General features: G+C 38.1%; 1 protein-coding gene across 1 annotated transcript in view; it reads left to right on the top strand.

Annotated features, from left to right (window-relative positions):
• The window catches only part of RIGI (RNA sensor RIG-I), a 38,250-nt gene extending 19,950 nt beyond the window's left edge, over positions 1-18,300 (top strand). The window contains exons 11-18 of the mRNA XM_033123991.1: positions 1,399-1,556; positions 2,497-2,632; positions 3,375-3,523; positions 5,909-5,999; positions 8,174-8,344; positions 9,508-9,659; positions 15,856-15,999; positions 17,687-18,300. Of these exons, the coding sequence (XP_032979882.1) occupies positions 1,399-1,556; positions 2,497-2,632; positions 3,375-3,523; positions 5,909-5,999; positions 8,174-8,344; positions 9,508-9,659; positions 15,856-15,999; positions 17,687-17,983 (1,298 nt within the window). The 3' untranslated portion in view covers positions 17,984-18,300. The remainder of the gene's footprint in view (positions 1-1,398; positions 1,557-2,496; positions 2,633-3,374; positions 3,524-5,908; positions 6,000-8,173; positions 8,345-9,507; positions 9,660-15,855; positions 16,000-17,686) is intronic.
• Positions 18,301-18,834: the final 534 nt, after the last annotated feature.

The raw sequence follows: 18,834 nt of genomic DNA, 5'->3' as shown, positions 1-18,834 counted from the left end.
TTTTCCTTTTCTTTCACAGCTAGATTTAGGATTTATTCTAACAGTCTTCTAGCTGGTTTGCCCACCTCCACTCTTTTCTATCCAACCCCCACCCCTTACCTGGTTAGTCTTCCTGAAATACCAGTTTTATCATGTTAATATCCTGCTTGAATTCCTTTGCCTTCCAGGCAAAGCTCTCTAAGTCTCTAACTTGACAGTTTGAGTCATGCCTGCACAATCGTTCCATTTGTCTTTCCAGTTTTATCTTCCCTTCTTTCCTACTCTATTTAATTCTTTGATTTAGCAGTTCTTTAAACATGTTCATTCACTTGTTCATTCATTCAGTGCTAGGCAGTGTGCGAGGTGATGGGAATACAGCATGGCCCCCGGGCCACAGCCCCTTCCCTCATGGCCTTTCCAGTATAACAGTAAAGCCAAAATTAGTAAGTAATAAAAATGCAACAGGGGATAAGGGTAGGTGCTGGGTGGTGGTAAGGTGTGTTTCAGGCAGAGGGAACAGTATGTGCAAAGGCCAGGAGAGTAGAGAGAGTATGGAGACTTCCATTAGTCCTGTGAAATTTAAGAAGGGAAGCGTCTGGAGATGAGAATCAGAAGCAGGTGGAGGCTAGATCACAGAGGTCCCTGTGGGCCAGGATGGGAGTTTGGCCCAAGGAATCCATAAAGGCTCTTAAGCAGTGGGGTAACGTACTTTCTCATCTTCAATTTGGAAACTCCCCCTAGCTGCTGAGTAGGGAATGGATTGGAGGGAGTAGGGCAAGAGGTAGGGAGAACAATTAGGAGACCATCATGTTATCCAGGAACATTATGACATGGTCTGAATTGGGGAGGTGGCCGAAGGGTGGAGAGACATGAATTTCTACCTTCTTATTCCTTCCACCTCTAATACCCTACTTCCACCTTTTCACCAGTCCAGATCCTGTTAACTGCTCATTTCTGGATTCCTTAGCTTCTTTTCACATCTACCCAAGTCAATGAATACTTGTTGATTCGTTTAGCTTACTTCTGGCCACCTCATTTGTAGTTGGGGCTGGGAAAGAAGCATGTCAGTGCCACTTGTCTGGGTAGCCTCCTTTGTTCCTCTTCTTTAAAAAGAGGAGCATTTTAACCCAGAGGTATAGCTCTTGCCTGTGAATTTTATTGTGTTGTGCTCTTCCAGAGGAGCCCTGGAAAACTAATCCTAGAGTAACTCACAGACTGAGCTGCTTGAAACTGGGCTGTGTCTTCCTCATCCTTTTATCCCCAGCACCATGCACAGAGCCCAGACTACTGAAAACAGACTATTTCGGGAAGACTACTCTGTGTACAGAGAGTTAAGGAAAAAAAGTAGAGGGTAAGGCATGTTTAGAACCTTAAATGACTGACATATGGCACAATGAAAAACTTTTTTTCCCCCCTCAGAAAACTTATCTGAAATTCAAAACAGGAATTTTGGAACACAGAAATACGAACAATGGATTGTTGCAGTTCAGAAAAAGTGCATGGTGTTACAGATGGCAGACAAAGATGAAGAGAGCAGGATTTGTAAAGCACTGTTTTTGTACACTTCACATTTGCGGGTATGTGGCTTCTGTGGAAAGGCATATTTTAGCTGCAGCAGCTACTGGGAACTGTGCTGTGGCAGCTGAGGGAACATAACTTTTCATCCTGTCCACATCAACTCACTTAGGAACTTTCCAGAAGGTTGTTAATGAAGCAAACTCCAAAAGTTATCCCATTCAGTCTCTTCTTTGTGTGTTTTCTGAAACTTAACACTAGAGGCAACAGGACAGAAGCAAAGGCGGAGGGTCTGTGCTGTGCCCCGAGCATTCCCATGATTGACGTGATTAGAAAAACTTGGATGCTGATGAACATCCGTGTTAGACACGTGACTGGTGACAGCCATCTTTAAAGTCCAGTACAGGGCTGCTGTTGCCCTGTCCTGAACCATATGTTTTACGTTTGATAAAGCCCCATGTGCATGAGGAAGATCAAAATATTTTCAAGTGCACTCAACAGTGTGCGTGTATAGAATTTTAATGAACTTAATTGAATATTTGGTGTAAGTGGTCATGCCATCATTGTAAACAGGTGCAGTTACAATGCAGTAATGGCTTTAGATGTATAAAGAGATTAAATTGAATGTCTGAATTATGAGGCAGGTTGATGTGAAAGTTGATTTGCTTTCGTTTTTTTGTTTTTCAAATCTTTGACATGCATTTTTCTTGTAGTTTTCTCTCTTCTGAGGTAGACATTTTAGTGATCCTGATTAATTAGTTAATGATTCTAGCTTATTGAGATGTTTTTTAAAACAGTATTTGATTCCAAGATTTTATTACAGCACCATTAGGGACTATTCATCTTAAAAAACTTAAGTTGGAATAGATTTGAGAAAAGTTTCTTCTTAAAATTAATTCTGTGCTAAGTAGAGCTAATGAGTTAAGTACAGCTAATGACTTCAAAACAGCAAATGAGTTAGACATTAGAAACACATTGAAACTCAGTTTTCATTTTAAACAGAAATTGAATGATGCCCTCATTATCAATGAGCATGCGCGGATGAAAGATGCGCTGGATTACTTGAAAGACTTCTTCACTAATGTCCGATCAGCAGGATTTGATGAGATAGAGCAAGATCTTACTCGGAGATTTGAAGGTGAGTGGCGTTTCCAGAGGAGGAAGCCATGGAGCCTGGTGACTCCAGTGGCAGCGTACTTACCTTGTGTTACTTGGCATAGGTGGTGTTCAGTGAGTTTGTCCTTGGGTTAAGAAGATATTATAGATGGCAAGACTGTTAAACTTCTGTAAAATTGGGTACCTGAGGAAAAAAATCTGCTGCTTATACTATTTCCTATTTTGAAGAAGGAAAAATAGTAGGATTCGTAAAGAATACATCCCATAGAAATAGTTAATATAACATTTTTTAGTTTTACTTTTAGTAATTTTATACAGTGTTTTAATGATATTAAAAATACTATAATTTATATATACTTCTATATAAAGAAGAACACCAAAATGACCCATAATCCAACATCCTTCATATTAAGAAAAATATAGTAAGATACTAAGTGAAAAGTGCGTCTTCCTTCTCCCACTCCCCAATTTTTTTTCCCAAAGGTAATTACTGTTAATAATCTTTCTTTGGCCTATACCAAAATATTTACTATACATATGTGTAATCCAGTGAAGGGCTACTGAACATTGAACAACCAGCTCTCTGGGAAAAAAATATATGCATTTATTGGTGTATCTAATGTATGCATTCAATCAGTGGTTATTACTTACAAAATGCTGGTCATAGATTGAGAGATTAACTGTTTGAACTATAGCCGAAGGTCACGGTATGTTCTAAATTTCTAGAATGTGTAAGCAATTTATAACACATTCTCCTTTTGCAGAAAAGTTGCAAGAACTAGAAAGCATTTCCATGGATCCCAGCAATGAGAACCCTAAACTCAAAGACCTCTGCTTCATCTTGCAAGAGGAGTACCATTTTAATCCGGACACTAGAACCATTCTCTTTGTGAAAACCAGAGCACTTGTGGATGTAAGTGCTTCTTCCTGGTGGATAACAAATTGACTCAGTACCATTTTGTTGAAAAGATTATCCTTTCTTTACGGCTCTGCAAACAAGCATCACATATGTGTGGGTCTGTTTCTGGGCTTTCTATTCTGTTCTGATTACCTAGTGTTTTATCCTTACACTACACTGATAGCTCACTGCCTTAATCACTCTAGTGTATATGTCTTAGTGCCTGTAGAGCAAACACTCCATACGTCTTTTGATTTTTTTCCATCAGTTTTTAAAATTTTAGCCATTCTGTGGGCACATGGTGATATTCTCTGGGTACAGGGTTTTAATTTGCATTTCACTAATGACTAATATAGGTTAGCATTTTTCACATACTTGTTAGCCATCCATGTATCTTTGGTGAAGTGTCCGTTCACATCTTTTGCCCAGTTTAAAATTGGGTTTCATTGGATTGTTTATCATGTTATTATTGAGTTTTTGAGAGTTTTCTTTATATTTGGACAAAAAAGTCTTTTGTCAGGAATGTGATGTGAAATTTTTTTCTTCTGATCTTCTCATTCTCTTAACAGTATCTTTTATAGATTGAAAGTTTTAACTTTTGATTAAGTCCAGTTAATCAATTTTTTTGTTTGCTTGTTTGTTTGTTTTGGATTGTGCTTTTGATACTGTATCTATGAGTAAAAGCCCTTTGCTTACCCAAGATCACAAAGGTTTTCTCTATGTTATCTTCTAGAAGTTTTGTAGTTTTACATTTATGTCTACAATCCATTTTGAGGTATGGGTTGAGATGCTTTTTGTTCTTTTCTGTATGTGGACATCCAATTGTTCCAGGACTGTAGGTTGTGAAGACTATTCTTTCTCCATTGAATTGCCTTTGTAACTTTTTCAAAAATCAGTTGACTGTATTTATGTGGATCTATTTCTGGAGTCTCTGTTCTGTTCCATTCATCTATATAGCTATCTTTTTACCCATCTCACATTGTATTGATTACTGTAGTTTTATAGTAAGTCTTGAAATCAGATAGTCTGAGCCCTCCAACTTTTTTCTTTTCTTTAAAATTGCTTTAGCTATCTTCCTTTGTCTTTTCATTGATACAGAGGATGCCTAAAAAATGTGTACACATTTTAAGAAAGGAAAAAACTGTATTAAAATTGTAATACTCAATATATACCAATAACAAAAGATGAATACACATCATGTGTATACATTTTTTTGGCACCCCCGGTAGTTTGTCCACATCTGTGACAAAGTCTCCTGGGATTTCTATTGGGATGGGCTCTATAAATAAAATTGGGGAGGAATGACATCTTAACAATATCAAGTCTTCAAATTCATGACCATAATATATCTCTTCATTTATGTAGGGCTTCTGTATTAGTCACGTATTATTGATAACAAATTGCCTCAAAACTTAGGGGCTGGAAGCAACAAACTCTATTATCTTATAATACCTATTGGTCAGGAAGCTTGAAACAACTGAACTGGATGTTTCTGGCTCAGGGTCTCTCATGAGGCTGCAATCAAGGTGCAGCAAGGCCGTGGCTGCAGTCATCTCAAGGATTGACTTAGGAGGATGAACTTCTAGCCTCACTTAGATGGCTACTGGCAGGCCTCAGAAGATGTGCTTCCAAGCTCACTCATGTGGGCCTCTCCACAGGCCTCACAGCATGGCAGCTGGCTTCCCCTAGAGTGAGTGGTCCAGGAGAGACTGAGAGAGAGTGCCTAACATGGAGGTCACAGTCATTTTATAACTTCAACTTGGAAGTGATATCCCATCATGTCTGCCATATTTTATTCACTAAAAGCAAGTCAATAAGTTGTTCACACTTGAGAGGGGACACAAGGATCTGAATACCAGGGAGTGGGGATCATTGAGGGATACCTTAGCGGCCACCTACCACATCTTCTTTGGTTCCTTTCATCAGTGTTTTGTTTTTTTCAGCATACAGATCCTGCACATATTTTGTTAGACTTATGCCTAAGTATTACTTTTTTTTAATGCTACTGTAAATGGTACTTTTAATTGTTTTTTTATTGCTGGTATATAGAACTACAACTCATCTCTTCATATTGATATCTTGTGTCCTGAGATCTTGCTAAACTCAGTTATTAGTTCTACATACCCACTATTCTGAACTTTGCTTTCTTCATTTAAAAAGCCTCTTAGAGATTAAACAGCAGTATCACATCACAAAGATCTTTATGGTTAGAACCTTTATGGTTGATTATTGCATAGACTTCAATTCCAAGAAGCTTTTTCTCTCAGGTTTGTCAGTCTGAAAACTTTCTGTATACTAACTTAAAGTTTTTTTTCCTTCTTCTTATATATGTTTCAATATTGAATTAATAGAGATGGTAATACAAATAGTGTCCAACTGATAATTGCTTTTCATTTTCAGGCTTTAAAGAAATGGATTGAAGAAAATTCTAAACTCAGCTTTCTAAAACCTGGCATATTGACTGGACGTGGCAAAACAAATCAGAACATAGGTATTTATATATAGCATAGTATATATATGTGTGTGTGTGTGTGTGTGTGTGTGTGTGTGTGTGTGCGCATGAATATATATAACATGTTCAAATTCTTTTTTAACGTTTGTAGTAGTCAGGGTTCAACCAGAGAAGCAAAGCCAGGAGACGATACATATACATAATGCATATATACATATACGGAGAGAGAGAGAGATTTATTACAAGGAATCAGCATACACAGTTGGACTGGCAAAGGAAATCTGAAGTCTGTAGGGTAGGTGGTCAGTAGCAGGCTGGAACCCCACAGGCATGAGCTGTTTGGAGTCTCTGAGCTCAGGGAGTGCCCAAGTATTCAAACAGGTAAAGGGCTGACTTGATTAAGTCAGGCCCAACTAGGATGAAACCCCTTTTCATTAAGTTAATGTCAGCTGATTAGGAACTTTAATTACATCTGCAAATTCCATTCACAGAAACACCTAAAAGAATAACTGGGGACTGTAGTTCAGCCTAGCCAGGTTGATAAATCACAAAACCATCACAATGCTCAAATGCCAAAAAGTTGTACACATTGCCTCCCCCCATATATTCTGCAAACAAAACCAAAGTTACTTTTTGAACTGTTGTTGGAGCATGTCACTCTTCTGTTCAACCAATAGATTAACTGGAAATAGAAACATTCTCTTATTTTATTGTTATTCTTTAACCTGTAGATGTTATTATGTATTATATATTTTATAATTAAAAAATAGTCCAAGCAGATGATCCTGAAATGGAGCGAGAGTAGACAGAGGCTGTAAGTTGGATCCTACGGTGGCCAGCGCTCACCTGACCTCACAGCCGTGTTCCCCAGGCCTCAGTGACCCGCAGTGACAGGTCCTCACTCTGTTTCTTCTATTTGGTCTTGTTTATAATAAATAGTCCCCACTCATCAGTTTTCAGTCATGCATTTTCCCATTGTACAAATTTTAAATTTCATGAATCTTGAAAAGCAAATTCAAATTTTGAAAATCTGGCTTACCCCATGCAGTCCAACACCACATTACTGTGGTTGGAATTCAAAGTTCTCTGCCATCTGACTCCAATATGAGTCTAATTTAATTTTTCAACTTTGTTACTTCCCCATAAGTAAACGCTCAGAAAACATTTTCTTGTTTGTTTATTTATTCATCCATCCATCCACATTTATTTAGAACTTTGCGCCCGTTGTTGTGCTTATGAAAGCAGCCTTGCCCAACCTCCTCCACATCCCCACAGCATCCAGTTCTCCCTCCATTTCTGCTCGTCTCATTGAATGACAGCTTCCTATTATATCCTTCTTCCACAAACTATGAACTCCTTGCAGGTAATGGTGGACCTTTAACCGCCGTATCACTATTGGACAAACCATAAGGCTGAATAAATGTTTGATGAACAAATGGATAAATAAGTCCAGAAATTAATGAAATGTGGTGTCTGTCTTGGGCATGGCCATTGTTCAGTAGAAGACGATGGTGAAAGGAAATTCTTTGGGCCTTAACAAAATAGAGCTCAAGATTTTGACTGCCAATATACTAGGGGGGAAAGTGGAACTTTTATAAATTCTATTAATTCTGAGGTGGCGATCACTGAAATTCTTTCTCCTCTCAGTCTATCAGTGTCTGAGAACTATACACTATTAGGGTCCTAGACTTAAAAATTCAAGGTCCAGTTGTGCTGTGAGCTAGACTGTCAGCTTACCACACTTCCCAAACCTCAAGGTCTTCGTCTAGAAAGGGGAATCAAAACACTTGCCACATCAACCTAAAAGGGCTTTTTGAAGTTTCGGTGAGTAAGTAGATATGAAAATGTTTTGTCAGCTGTAAATGCTTATACACATGCAGAGGCATTACAATTAGTTAATATTTTTGCAAAATAAAAATAAAATCAATATTTGTTTTGAGACAACATGACTAAAGCCACACAGCTAGTAAGTGCCGCAGCTGGGATTTGAACTCAGGCCATCTGCGGCACAGTCCAAGTTGTCACTACCCTAAATGTCCTCTCTAAAACAAGAATAGGAATAGGCCCTACTGCCTAAGGTTGTTGGGAAATCATGAATATAAAACACTTATCACAGTACCTGGCATGTAAGAAGCATTCCGTAATTAATAGCTAGTTTTCAAGGGTAAAGTTCCCTCTGGTGAGTTGTGTAATGCCTTCTGACTCTGACGCAGGAATGACCCTCCCAGCACAGAAGTGCGTATTGGATGCATTCAGAACCACTGACGATAACAAGATTCTGATCGCCACCTCAGTTGCTGATGAAGGCATCGACATTGCTCAGTGCAATCTGGTCATCCTGTATGAGTATGTGGGCAATGTCATCAAAATGATCCAAACCAGAGGTGAGAGAAGCTTTGGTGCCATTGTTAAATGGCTGCCAGTGTGTCTGTCATTCCAGCCTTTCTCCTTTACCGAGACATACTTGAGTGTGTGACCTCTGTCACGGTGGACCCTGGTATCATTGGCTTACTTGGTCAGGATTTGGTGGCTAGTTTTGTCCCCTAACATATACACTATTTTAATTCTTATTTACAATGAATACTGTATACTTGCCCAATATTGACTGACATGTTTATGGAAGGATAATTCTCACTTGGATTGAGGCTTTGGCCGTCAATGTGTGGACCTTTCATGGTTGTGCTTGGGGTGGTGATGGACTCCCTGTATTCAAGAAGACATACTCCAAGGAACTCTTCTGTCATACTTGAACTAGACAGTCTCTTAATCAGTCTCTCTTCCTCTTTTTCAATTTCCATAACAGCTGCCACATTACTTTTCCTGGAAAACAGCTCTGAGTCTGTCACTTCCCTATATAGAAACTCCAATGGTTCCCCAATTTTCTTGAGGTTAAAAGAGTTTTCATATCCAACACTAACTTATCTTTCCAACCTATTTCCCATTCTTTTTCTTTACTCATTATTCACTTCAGCCAACTTGACTTCATCATTTTTTCCTTGTTGAAGGATGATGTTCATTTTACCTCTTCCTTTGCCTCCATATCACCTGTCCCTAATTCCCCTAACTGGAAATATGCATAATCTCTCTTTTGAATGCCCATACTCCTTTATGTTGACCTTCCAGCAGTTCTCATTTTCCACCTATATTCTGGGGTTATGAACATATCTCATTTCGCCACTGCCTAGAAGGCCCTTGAGGGAGGATTTATTTATTATTCTTGTTAGATCCCTCACACTGTCATCCTGAGGGTTCGTGTTTGATTGTCTTTAAAGCAGAATTTCTGGTAATGTGGCTGTCTGATCACACTGCACCATAGAGACCCCCAAGGAAGCCAGTCGAAGGTGGACTCCTAGTTTATCTACATGTGTAATGCACAGGTGCGCACCTGCATTTGACTCCGTGCTCTTAACAGCTCAGCTTCCCTGGAAAGTGGGGTTCAGTGACCAAAGATGAATTTTAGGGATACCTAACCCCTTTGCTTACGTATTCTCAGATTTATTACAGTTTTACGTGAAAGACATCAAATAAAATATTTATTTTGTGACAGGCAGAGGAAGAGCAAGAGGTAGCAAGTGCTTCCTTCTGACTAGTAATGCTGATGTAATTGAAAAAGAAAAAATAAACATGTACAAAGAAAAAATGATGAATGACTCCATTTTAAAGATTCAGACATGGGATGAAGAAGTATTTAAAGAGAAGGTAAGTCTTTTCATATGTGCTACTCTTTCAGAATCTGACCATAAGTAACATACAGGGAATGTGAGCATGGTTGGTACCTTATATCAGACAGCTCTGAGTATTGTATTAGAACAGTAAGTTCAAACTGAAAAATTTGTCCTGCAGTGAACATCAAATTCATTCTGCCTTTAAGTCTCAATGAGATTGAAATATATTTTATTAATGTTAATACCTAAAGTTATGTTTTTAGATCTAAAAGAATTGTGTTTAAGTTGATAGTTTATCTTGAGGACAACACCCTAACACGGAAAGACATAACCCTTCTTAGTCTTTTCCTCAAATCTCTCTCTTTCTAACATCTGGAGTCCTCAGAGAAAAGCTCACATTGCACTGTACAGGTGTTGAAATGCTGAACTACAGGAATGAATAATAATGTATACTTTGGAGTGGCACACCTGTTCAGTTCAACCCCTTGATAGTAACCTTCATTTTATGGTAATTTCCTTTAGAACACAGAAACATGGAACCAGATTGGGGAAAATCAAAACACATACACACACACACACGCATGTGTTCGCACTCACATGTATGCACACTCACACTTTCTCCAGACTCTATGGAGATTTTTGTCTCCGAATTTCTGGAAGCATTGAACACTGCAGCACTGGGAGAGAGTGTTAACATTGGTTAACAAAATCAGTGGTTCCAATACTAGTTCTGCCACTTACAAGATGTGTGACCTTAGGTAGTTACTCTGTCTTTTAAGTCTCCTCATTTGTAAAGTTGGGGAAATAACAGTATTTAACTCACAGGGCCATTTGGGGGATAAAATGAGATGTATGCATTGCTTAGCACAGTGCCTTGATATAAAATAAGTGCTCAGAAAATGAGAGTTACTATTGGACAGAGTCATGAGCCATACTTTAACTTCATAAAGATGAACCTTACAATCCAGTGGGCAAATTTCACATTGTCCAGAATTTTTTTTTAAAACTTTTATTTATTTTAAGTGTGTTTTTCCAGGACCCATCAGTTCCAAGTGAAGTAGTTATTTCAGTCTAGTTGTGGAGGGTGCAGCTCACCGTGGCCCGTGTGGGGATCGAACCAGCAACCTTGCTAAGAGCATTTTGCTCTAACCAACTGAGCTAACCGGCTGCCCCCCCAGTGTCCATAATTTTAAATAGTCATAGTATCTATGCTCAAAAAGTATTGAGAAGCAGTGATATAAAGCAAATCAGCACTTATTTGAGGACAAAAATATAACTTTATGTCAGTGTTTACTCATTTTAAAAAACATTTCTTCCTAAAGTTTAGAGACCAAGATAGTTAAAAACACCTCTTCCACATTTTCAGTGAGAAGAATTGCAGGGAAATTCTTTAGTTCCTCTTAATTTTCCATTTTAATTTTAGTGAAGGATACGTTTTTTTCACTGAACCACCTTCCCATTTTGTAGGATCTGGAGATGTTGCCAATAAAGGCTTTAAAACCATATTAGCTTTAATAGCCATGCATAATTTTTATCCCCTTCATGGGGTAATGAGCCAATTAGACTCATAGGTGGCAGAAGCAGTAGAGTAAAAGTCTACCGAGGAAGATGGAGGCTGGACCAGGCATAGACTTTCTTTGGTAGCCAGCACACCAGGTCAGAGTGGAGTGAGGAGAAAACAGGTTAAATATCTGTTGAGTCAGGCTATTGAATAGCATTTGGGATTCCCCTAACACCCGTCAATAAAAAATGGGCAGAGATGGTAAAGAACAAGAGGGAGCCCAGAACAAGTGTAGCTGGGAGTCATTGGTAGTGGTAATTATGTGGCAGCTAGGAGCTCGGAATCTTGGTGTCATCCCTGTCCTGTCATAGATGGCGAAAGAGAAAGGTTTTGCTTTCAAAGGCTTAGTAGAAGTATAATAAGGTAGGGAAAAATCTTATATTTTTAAAACTAAAAAGAATTATGGTTCTTGGGGTGAGACCCCTTTCCGTGGTGTTTTGATTAGGGCTTGGGTGTTGAATCTGAGCACCCAGTCCCTGTGTGTTGGCTTTAATGGGAGGAAAAACTGCAGAACAGAGGGAGGCAGTTTCAGGCTCTTTAGGGCAACCTAGAGTAAGTGGAGTGGGAGACTGTACACTTTTTTCCCAGCCCCACAGCTGCATGTGTCTGACCTTCCTTAGAGCACTGTGGTCCCCGGGGAATCTCTGGTTATTCTGCAGCCATTTTAACATGTAGATGGTCCAGAAGTATCCAAGGACTGATTTCCATCATGGAAGCTTCAGGATTTGGTACTATCTCATTCTGGAGGAATAAGGTATAAAGGATATTTTTCACAGTTCTAGTTGTGAGGGTTCTCTGGAATCAAAATGAGAAAGCTCTTTCCTGCCTCATGGAGTAGAAAACAAGATGTGGGGTGAAAGGAAGTTCATTTTGACCAAAGAATTTTCAACATGATATGTTTCCATGACCGTACACAATCAGGGTTTCATAGTGTTGCTTTTTCCCCTTAGTGCACAAAATCGCTGCTTCTTCAACCACAGGTGGGCGGGGAAGGCTGTGTGCTATAGATTTAATTTGTGACATTGACTGAGCCTCTTCACCCAGTTATTGAGTTAGCTTTAAGTATAACAGTCACAGTTTTAATTTATTGGGATTTATTGACTGTAGTAACATTTAAAATATTTGGGATTTTATTATTTAATTGACTTTTAGTATATAATTGAATATCAGGTATTAGTGAATTTTTAAAATATTGGATGCCCAAAGGGCAAGTTTACATTTTTACTCTTTCCTATCACATTCTCCCCACCCCAGCCTGCCTCAAGTAGTGATTAGAACCATATGTGAGAAAAGGAAATTAAAATTGTTCATAGGGAAATGTATAGCATGTAGCCCAGGAATTTTGCTTCTAGGAATTTATCCAAAAGAAATAATGGTAATGGAAATGGAAATACATAATGTAACAGTTTTACAGCAATGAAAAATTGAATTGAAAATAGGCATAAACTTCCTTTTAATTTTACAAAAACAATGAAGATAATTTCAGGTGAGATGTGGCAGAGAATGGGGGTTGGGAAAATCGTATTTTGATTCTTCTTGTAGCCTACATTCCAGGCCTAAATTTATTTATGTCGAATTTTATTTGATTTTGAAGTGCATTAGAGATTAATGGATTCCCTATGAATGATCAGTAACTAAAAGATAAAAGGGGGAGGGAGATTTCTACTCACAGTGACAAAAATAATTTCAGCTAACATATAGAACATGGACTCTCCACCAAGCCCTCTTATTGTCATTTTATAGGAGGGAAACTGGGACAGGAGGAGCTCTATTTCCAGTAGATCACACAGTTAGGAGCTGGCAAAACACATCTATTTGATTACTACGCCTAGTGGCCTAACCAGAAATGTTTGAAGCATAAATAATGGCGACTCTAAAACTTGTACGGAGAGATATGAGGTAAATTAAGACAAAAGAAAAGAAATCCTGTGCTCTTGAGTGGAATAACTGAATATTTTAAAGATGCGCATTCACTCCAAATTCAATTACAGGTTTATCGCAACTCAGAATCAAAGTATACATATTTTCAACTTGATAAAATGGTTCCAGAGTTTATGTAGAATAAACAGATGAAAATAGCTGTAATATTCGCTGGGAAAAAAAAACACCTGTTGAATGGTGATTGCCCTACGCCATACTAAAGTAGAAACCACTAACATTTTCATGGTTCTTAACATAAGACTATCCTAATGGACCAAGGATAACACTGACGAGCATTTAACCTGTGCCAGGTGGCCTAAGTTTATGTTACCTCCCAACAGCCCACGAAGTAGATGCTATTATTGTTCCTGTTTTGTATTTGAGGAAACTGAGACACTTGCCCAAAATCACACAAGCTGGTAAGTGGTAGGAATAGGATTTGCGCCTAAACTGTCTGATTCCACCTGGAACACTTGAAAATATAGCCTGATAAAATACAGACAGCACCACAAACCAGTGAGACAGGCTAGTTCCTTTTACAGCTGACATTGTGGAAATCACCATGTTCTTTCATCCTTTATGATGTTTCAAGATTCCTACTTTTATCGTTTCCTTCCTTTTGCCATTCTTTTAAGGAAGTTCTGCTGGTGAACAAATTTTCTTAGTTTCCCTTTATCTCAGAACGTCTTGATTTCCCCTTTATTTCTGAAGGATATATTGTTGGGTATAGGAGTCCAGGTTGACAGTTTTTCCTTTAAGCATTTGAAAAATATTGTGTTACTTCCTTCTGGCCTCCATGGTCTCTGATGAGAAATCTGTTGTCATTCAGATTGTTTTTCCTCTATAGGTAAGGTGTCATTTTTTTTCTGGCTGCTTTTATGGTGTTGTTTTATTTTGTTTTTCCTATGTCTTTGGTTTTTCAGAAGTTTAATTATAAGGTGTCTTGGTGTGGATTTCTTTGGGTTTATCCTGTTTTGTATTTGTTCAGCTTTTTGAATCTGTAAGTTTATGTTACATTATGTTCAATTTGGGAAATGTTCAGCCATCGTCTCTTCCAGTACTTTTTAAGCTCTGCTCTCTTTTCTCCTTCAAGGACTCCAGTGATATGAATGTTAGATCTTTTTTAGTAGTCCTAAAGGTCCCTGAGGTTCTGTTCAATTTTTTTTTCCAGTCTATTTTCTTTCTGTTGGGTAATCTATTGTTATATGTTCCAGTTCACTGATTCTTTCTTTTATCCCCTCCATTCTGCTGTCGAGCCCATCCACCAAGCTTTTTATTTTCGTTATTGCATCTTTCAGTTCTAAAACTTCCATTTGATTCTTCTTTATATCTTCCATTTCTTTGTTGAGCCTTTATATTTGTTCATGTTTTAAGAGTTTGTGAATGCTTCTTGAAGCATTTTTACTGTGGCTGCTTTAAAATCTTTCTCAGATAATTCTAACATCTCTGTCTTCTCAGTGGTAGCATCCACTGATTGTCTTTTTTTCATTCAGTTTGAGATCTTTCTGGGTTTTTGGTATGAAGAGTGATTTTTTTATCAAAACCCAAACATTTTCATTTTATTATGAGACTCAGGAGAGGAGGTAGGGACAGTGTCTCATCACTATCAAGTGGAAGTAGAAGTTGAGGTTCCTCACTCAGCCTCTGTTGACACCAGCCAGCGGGAGGCTCCTTGTCACTGCTGGGTGGAGATAGGAGTTCTGGCTCCACACATAGTTTCCATTCACACCACAGGTGAGGGGGGCTATCATTCAGCCAGGCTGATAGTCCTGGCTCCCTCCTTGGCCTTCTCTGACACCACCAAATGGGAGTGTCAGGGTGTTTCATTACAGTCCTGCAAAGTGGAAATCTAGGTTTCCCACTCAGCCTTTGCTGGCATGGCTGGTGGTTGAGTCACAGATTTTTGTTTTGTTTTCTGTGGTACTTGGCTGGAGTACAATAGTTGTTATCTAAAAGTTTTCTTGCTAGGCTGCCCCTTTCCTGACCCTTTGGATAGAGAGAGTAGGATTTTGTTGAGATTTTTTTTTTTTTTAATCTGTGCCCATAGGCATTTCTGATTGCCAACTTCTTCAGCTCCAATCTGGGACATATGAGATGAAATGAAAACCCAGGGAACTCACTGCCATGTTGTTCCTAGGGTCCCTGGTCTATTTTCCTTTCTTTACCCTCTAGAATCTTCTTACATTTATTTAAAATATAATGTGTGGGTTCTTCAGCCAAGGCCTAAATGTAGAAATACAGTCATACTATACATACATTCAACTTTACTGTAATTCAGCAATACTTTCTGTGGTTGGAAGGGGAGAGAGAAAAAAGATTTTAGATGGTGGGAGCTCTTCTGCCTGCTATGCCATTCAATAGGTTTATGCCCTGGAAGTGGGTGTAATTATGTCTAAAACAATCAATTCATATAATATGTCTATTTGTAAAGGATATTTTAAGTTTTACCAGCTATTAAAGTAGAAAGCATGGTTCACATGACTATTTTATGGACGTCTTTATTGCTTTTATGGGCATCTGTGATGAGGAAACTAAAAGACTAACTTTAGGTCACAATTAAATATTGACTAACAAAGATTTAGGAGAACCAATAAAATTATCTATGGAATTTTTATAAACAAAGCCAGGTATGCCATGCTCATGGAAGGTGTATATGAATGAAGAATGGATGATTATGTACATATATGTCTCCTAATTATACTCAAAGTACATTTATGAGGTGTTTTATTGTTTTTTGTTTTCCACACAGATTCGCCAGATACAGATCCATGAAAAATTCATCAGGGATAGTCAAGGAAAAGCAAAACCTGTACTTGATAAGAAAAATAAAAAACTGCTCTGCAGGAAGTGCAAAGCTTTTGCATGTTATACAGCTGATATAAGAGTGGTGGAGGTAAGCAGCCTTTTCCACAAAGAGCACTGGTCACTTTTTAGCACTAATTAAAGCTTACTAACTATCAGTGTGATATTTATAGTAAGAATACTATTCTTTCTGTTGTAATCATGGCCATGGTCCATATATTTTACAAAAGCTAAAAAGTGGGAAAAAAAAACCCTTAATGTTCAACAATAAAGAAATCGTTTTAAAAATTGGTGCACAGCCACTTAAGTATTATGTAGCCGTGAAAAATAATGGTTATGCTAAATGCAGTGAGGTTTCCTGGATTAGATCCTAGAACGGATAAAGGATATTACTAGAAAAGGTGGTAAAATCTGTAGTTTAGTTAATAGTAATGTGCTGATATTAATGTCTTAGTTTTGACAAATATACTGTGGTATATAAGAGGTTGCATTAAGGGAAGCTGGGTGAAGGGTATGCAGGATTCTCTGGACTATATTTGCAAACTAATGATTATGAAGCTTGTGTAGTATAATGAAAACTCCTTACAAACTAATGGTAAAGTGGAAAAAAACCAGGATGCAAAATTATAAATATTTTATGATTATAGCTGTGAAATATTATCAGCAATACCACCATCACCACCAACAACAAATATCAAAACACTTTGTACAGAAAAAAAGATGAAAGGAAATAAGCTAAAATGTATTAATATCTTGTAGTGATACTCCATGATATTTTCTCTGTACTAGTTTATGTTTTCCAAACTTTCTTTTTGGGATAGGCTCACTTATATAATGAAAACAAAGTATCTCCTTATTTTAAAAACATAACGTGTGTGGGTTAGCCATATATATAATATATATATATATAATATATATTATATATATATTTTTTTTCTTTCCTTAAAACTTTTAGATAAAGGATTATAAAAGTCTCCAAAGACAAAAAATGGGTGTAACTATTGGTGAAGATGGAGGGGAAGGGGACGTGCCCAGGCTGGTTCAGATGATGAGTTATTACTTTAGGGTTCTGTTTGGTCTTCAGAAAGCAGAAGTCTCTCATCAGTCCAAGTGTTTGAGCAGGCAGCCTATTAGGGGTGATACTGGCAAGTTCCCAGACTTTTCTGAGTCTGCTTCTTCAGCTATGAAAGATCCTTCGAGGTCCAATATAGGTGATTTTTCTATTGAAATGGCTCTTTTAGACTGCACATTTTTGTGAAGGACTGGTATGTTGGATCTGCATTTGTTCTGTGCAGTGTGGCCTTTTTTCAGGTTTGCTGTGAAGTTGACTGTAATGTGTGGAAACATTAGTCCTTGACCCTGTTCACAGTCACAGTGACCCTTTGTTGTTCTTCCCTGTATCTTTTGGATTACGCCTATCAGGCCACTGGTAAACTCAGGCTTCACAGATATTCAACAAATACTCTTTTTGTTTCTGAATTAATAAAGAGTATCTACTTTGGGAAGCTGGGTGGCCTGGAAAATTCTTAGTCCTCTTCTTGGGGAGACGTCTCCCTTGCCCCTCCACCCTCACCATGTAATTGGGAGTCAGGCTGTATGGATTCTGCACTGGCCTTCAGGTGAATCCGTATTTCCTTCTTTCCCCATCTGTAAAATAAGTGGGGTATCTATCACCTGCTCTTCATCTCAGACTATTGTGGAGTTTTCTTTTTTTAATCACAATCACGTGCCGATTCTAACATTCTGTTTTGTATGTTATTCGCTCCTTTCATCTGTAGGAGTGCCATTTCACTGTAGTTGGAGATGCTTTCAGAGAGTGCTTTGTGAGTAAATTACACCCCAGACCAAAGAGTTTTGGGTGTTTTGAGAAGAAAGCAAAGATATTCTGTGCCAGAGAAAAGTGTCACCATGACTGGGGGATCTATGTGAAGTATAAGGCATTTGAGATTCCAGTTATAAAAATTGAAAGTTTTGTGGTGGAGGACATTGCAACTGGACAACAGAGACTATATGCAAAGTGGAGGGACTTTCATTTTGAGAAGCTACCATTTGATGCTGCAGAAATGTCCCAATGACCTCAAGACCCCAATCTTCAGCGACAGGGAATGAGTGACCTTGCATGAAAAAGAACTTATCCCCAGTGGGTAAGTCATGAATGGCTTGTACCACTGTGAAGATATTTACCAAACACTTGTCCTGTACTGAATAGTTATCACTTAATTCACCTTCTGTTCATTGTTTGCGACAGTTTGAACTATGTCATATATGTAAAGCTACACGTAAGTGAATCACAACACTGAATGTTTCATGTACCAATAGAGCTCTAAATACTTAGGAAAAATTAAAAAGCCTTAACTTCTCTTTCTGTCCTTCCCTTCAGAACCAACTGCCAGAATAAAAACCCCAGTAGCCACTCAGTACACATTGGCAATAAATGAATGAATGAATGAATGAATGAATGAATGAAATGTTGAAAATGTTTCTGTACTTCCCTTTCTTTCCTTAACCTACTGTAAACTGGCTTTTGCCCTTAACAATCTATTGAAATTGTTCTCATCGAGGTCACCAGTGACTCTGTTGCTAAATCCATTAGGCATTTCTTGGTCGTTCTCTCTGAGCTCTTTGCTGCTTTTGCCCCTGTTGAGGACTCCGTTCTTAGAACTCCTTACTGGCTTCTAGCTCTTCTAGCTCTATCCCAGTCTTTTCTATTGGTTCCTCTTTGCTGATCCCTTAAATGTTGATAATTCAAGCGTTCAACATATATACATATTCATCCATGTAATAGTTACATATACTCATGTTCTCTAGGTAGCAGTGTGTGGCATGTAATCTTAAAATTCTGTAGTGGACAACTTTTTGTAATGGGGTCATGTAAATAAAATGGTACTGCTTGAGAAGTTGATTTCTGTTCTTTTAATTTATTGTA

This window comes from Rhinolophus ferrumequinum, chromosome 12 (genome assembly GCF_004115265.2).
Source record: "Rhinolophus ferrumequinum isolate MPI-CBG mRhiFer1 chromosome 12, mRhiFer1_v1.p, whole genome shotgun sequence".
Taxonomy (NCBI): Eukaryota; Metazoa; Chordata; class Mammalia; order Chiroptera; family Rhinolophidae; genus Rhinolophus; species Rhinolophus ferrumequinum.
This window is presented reverse-complemented; position numbering and strand designations above follow the sequence as displayed.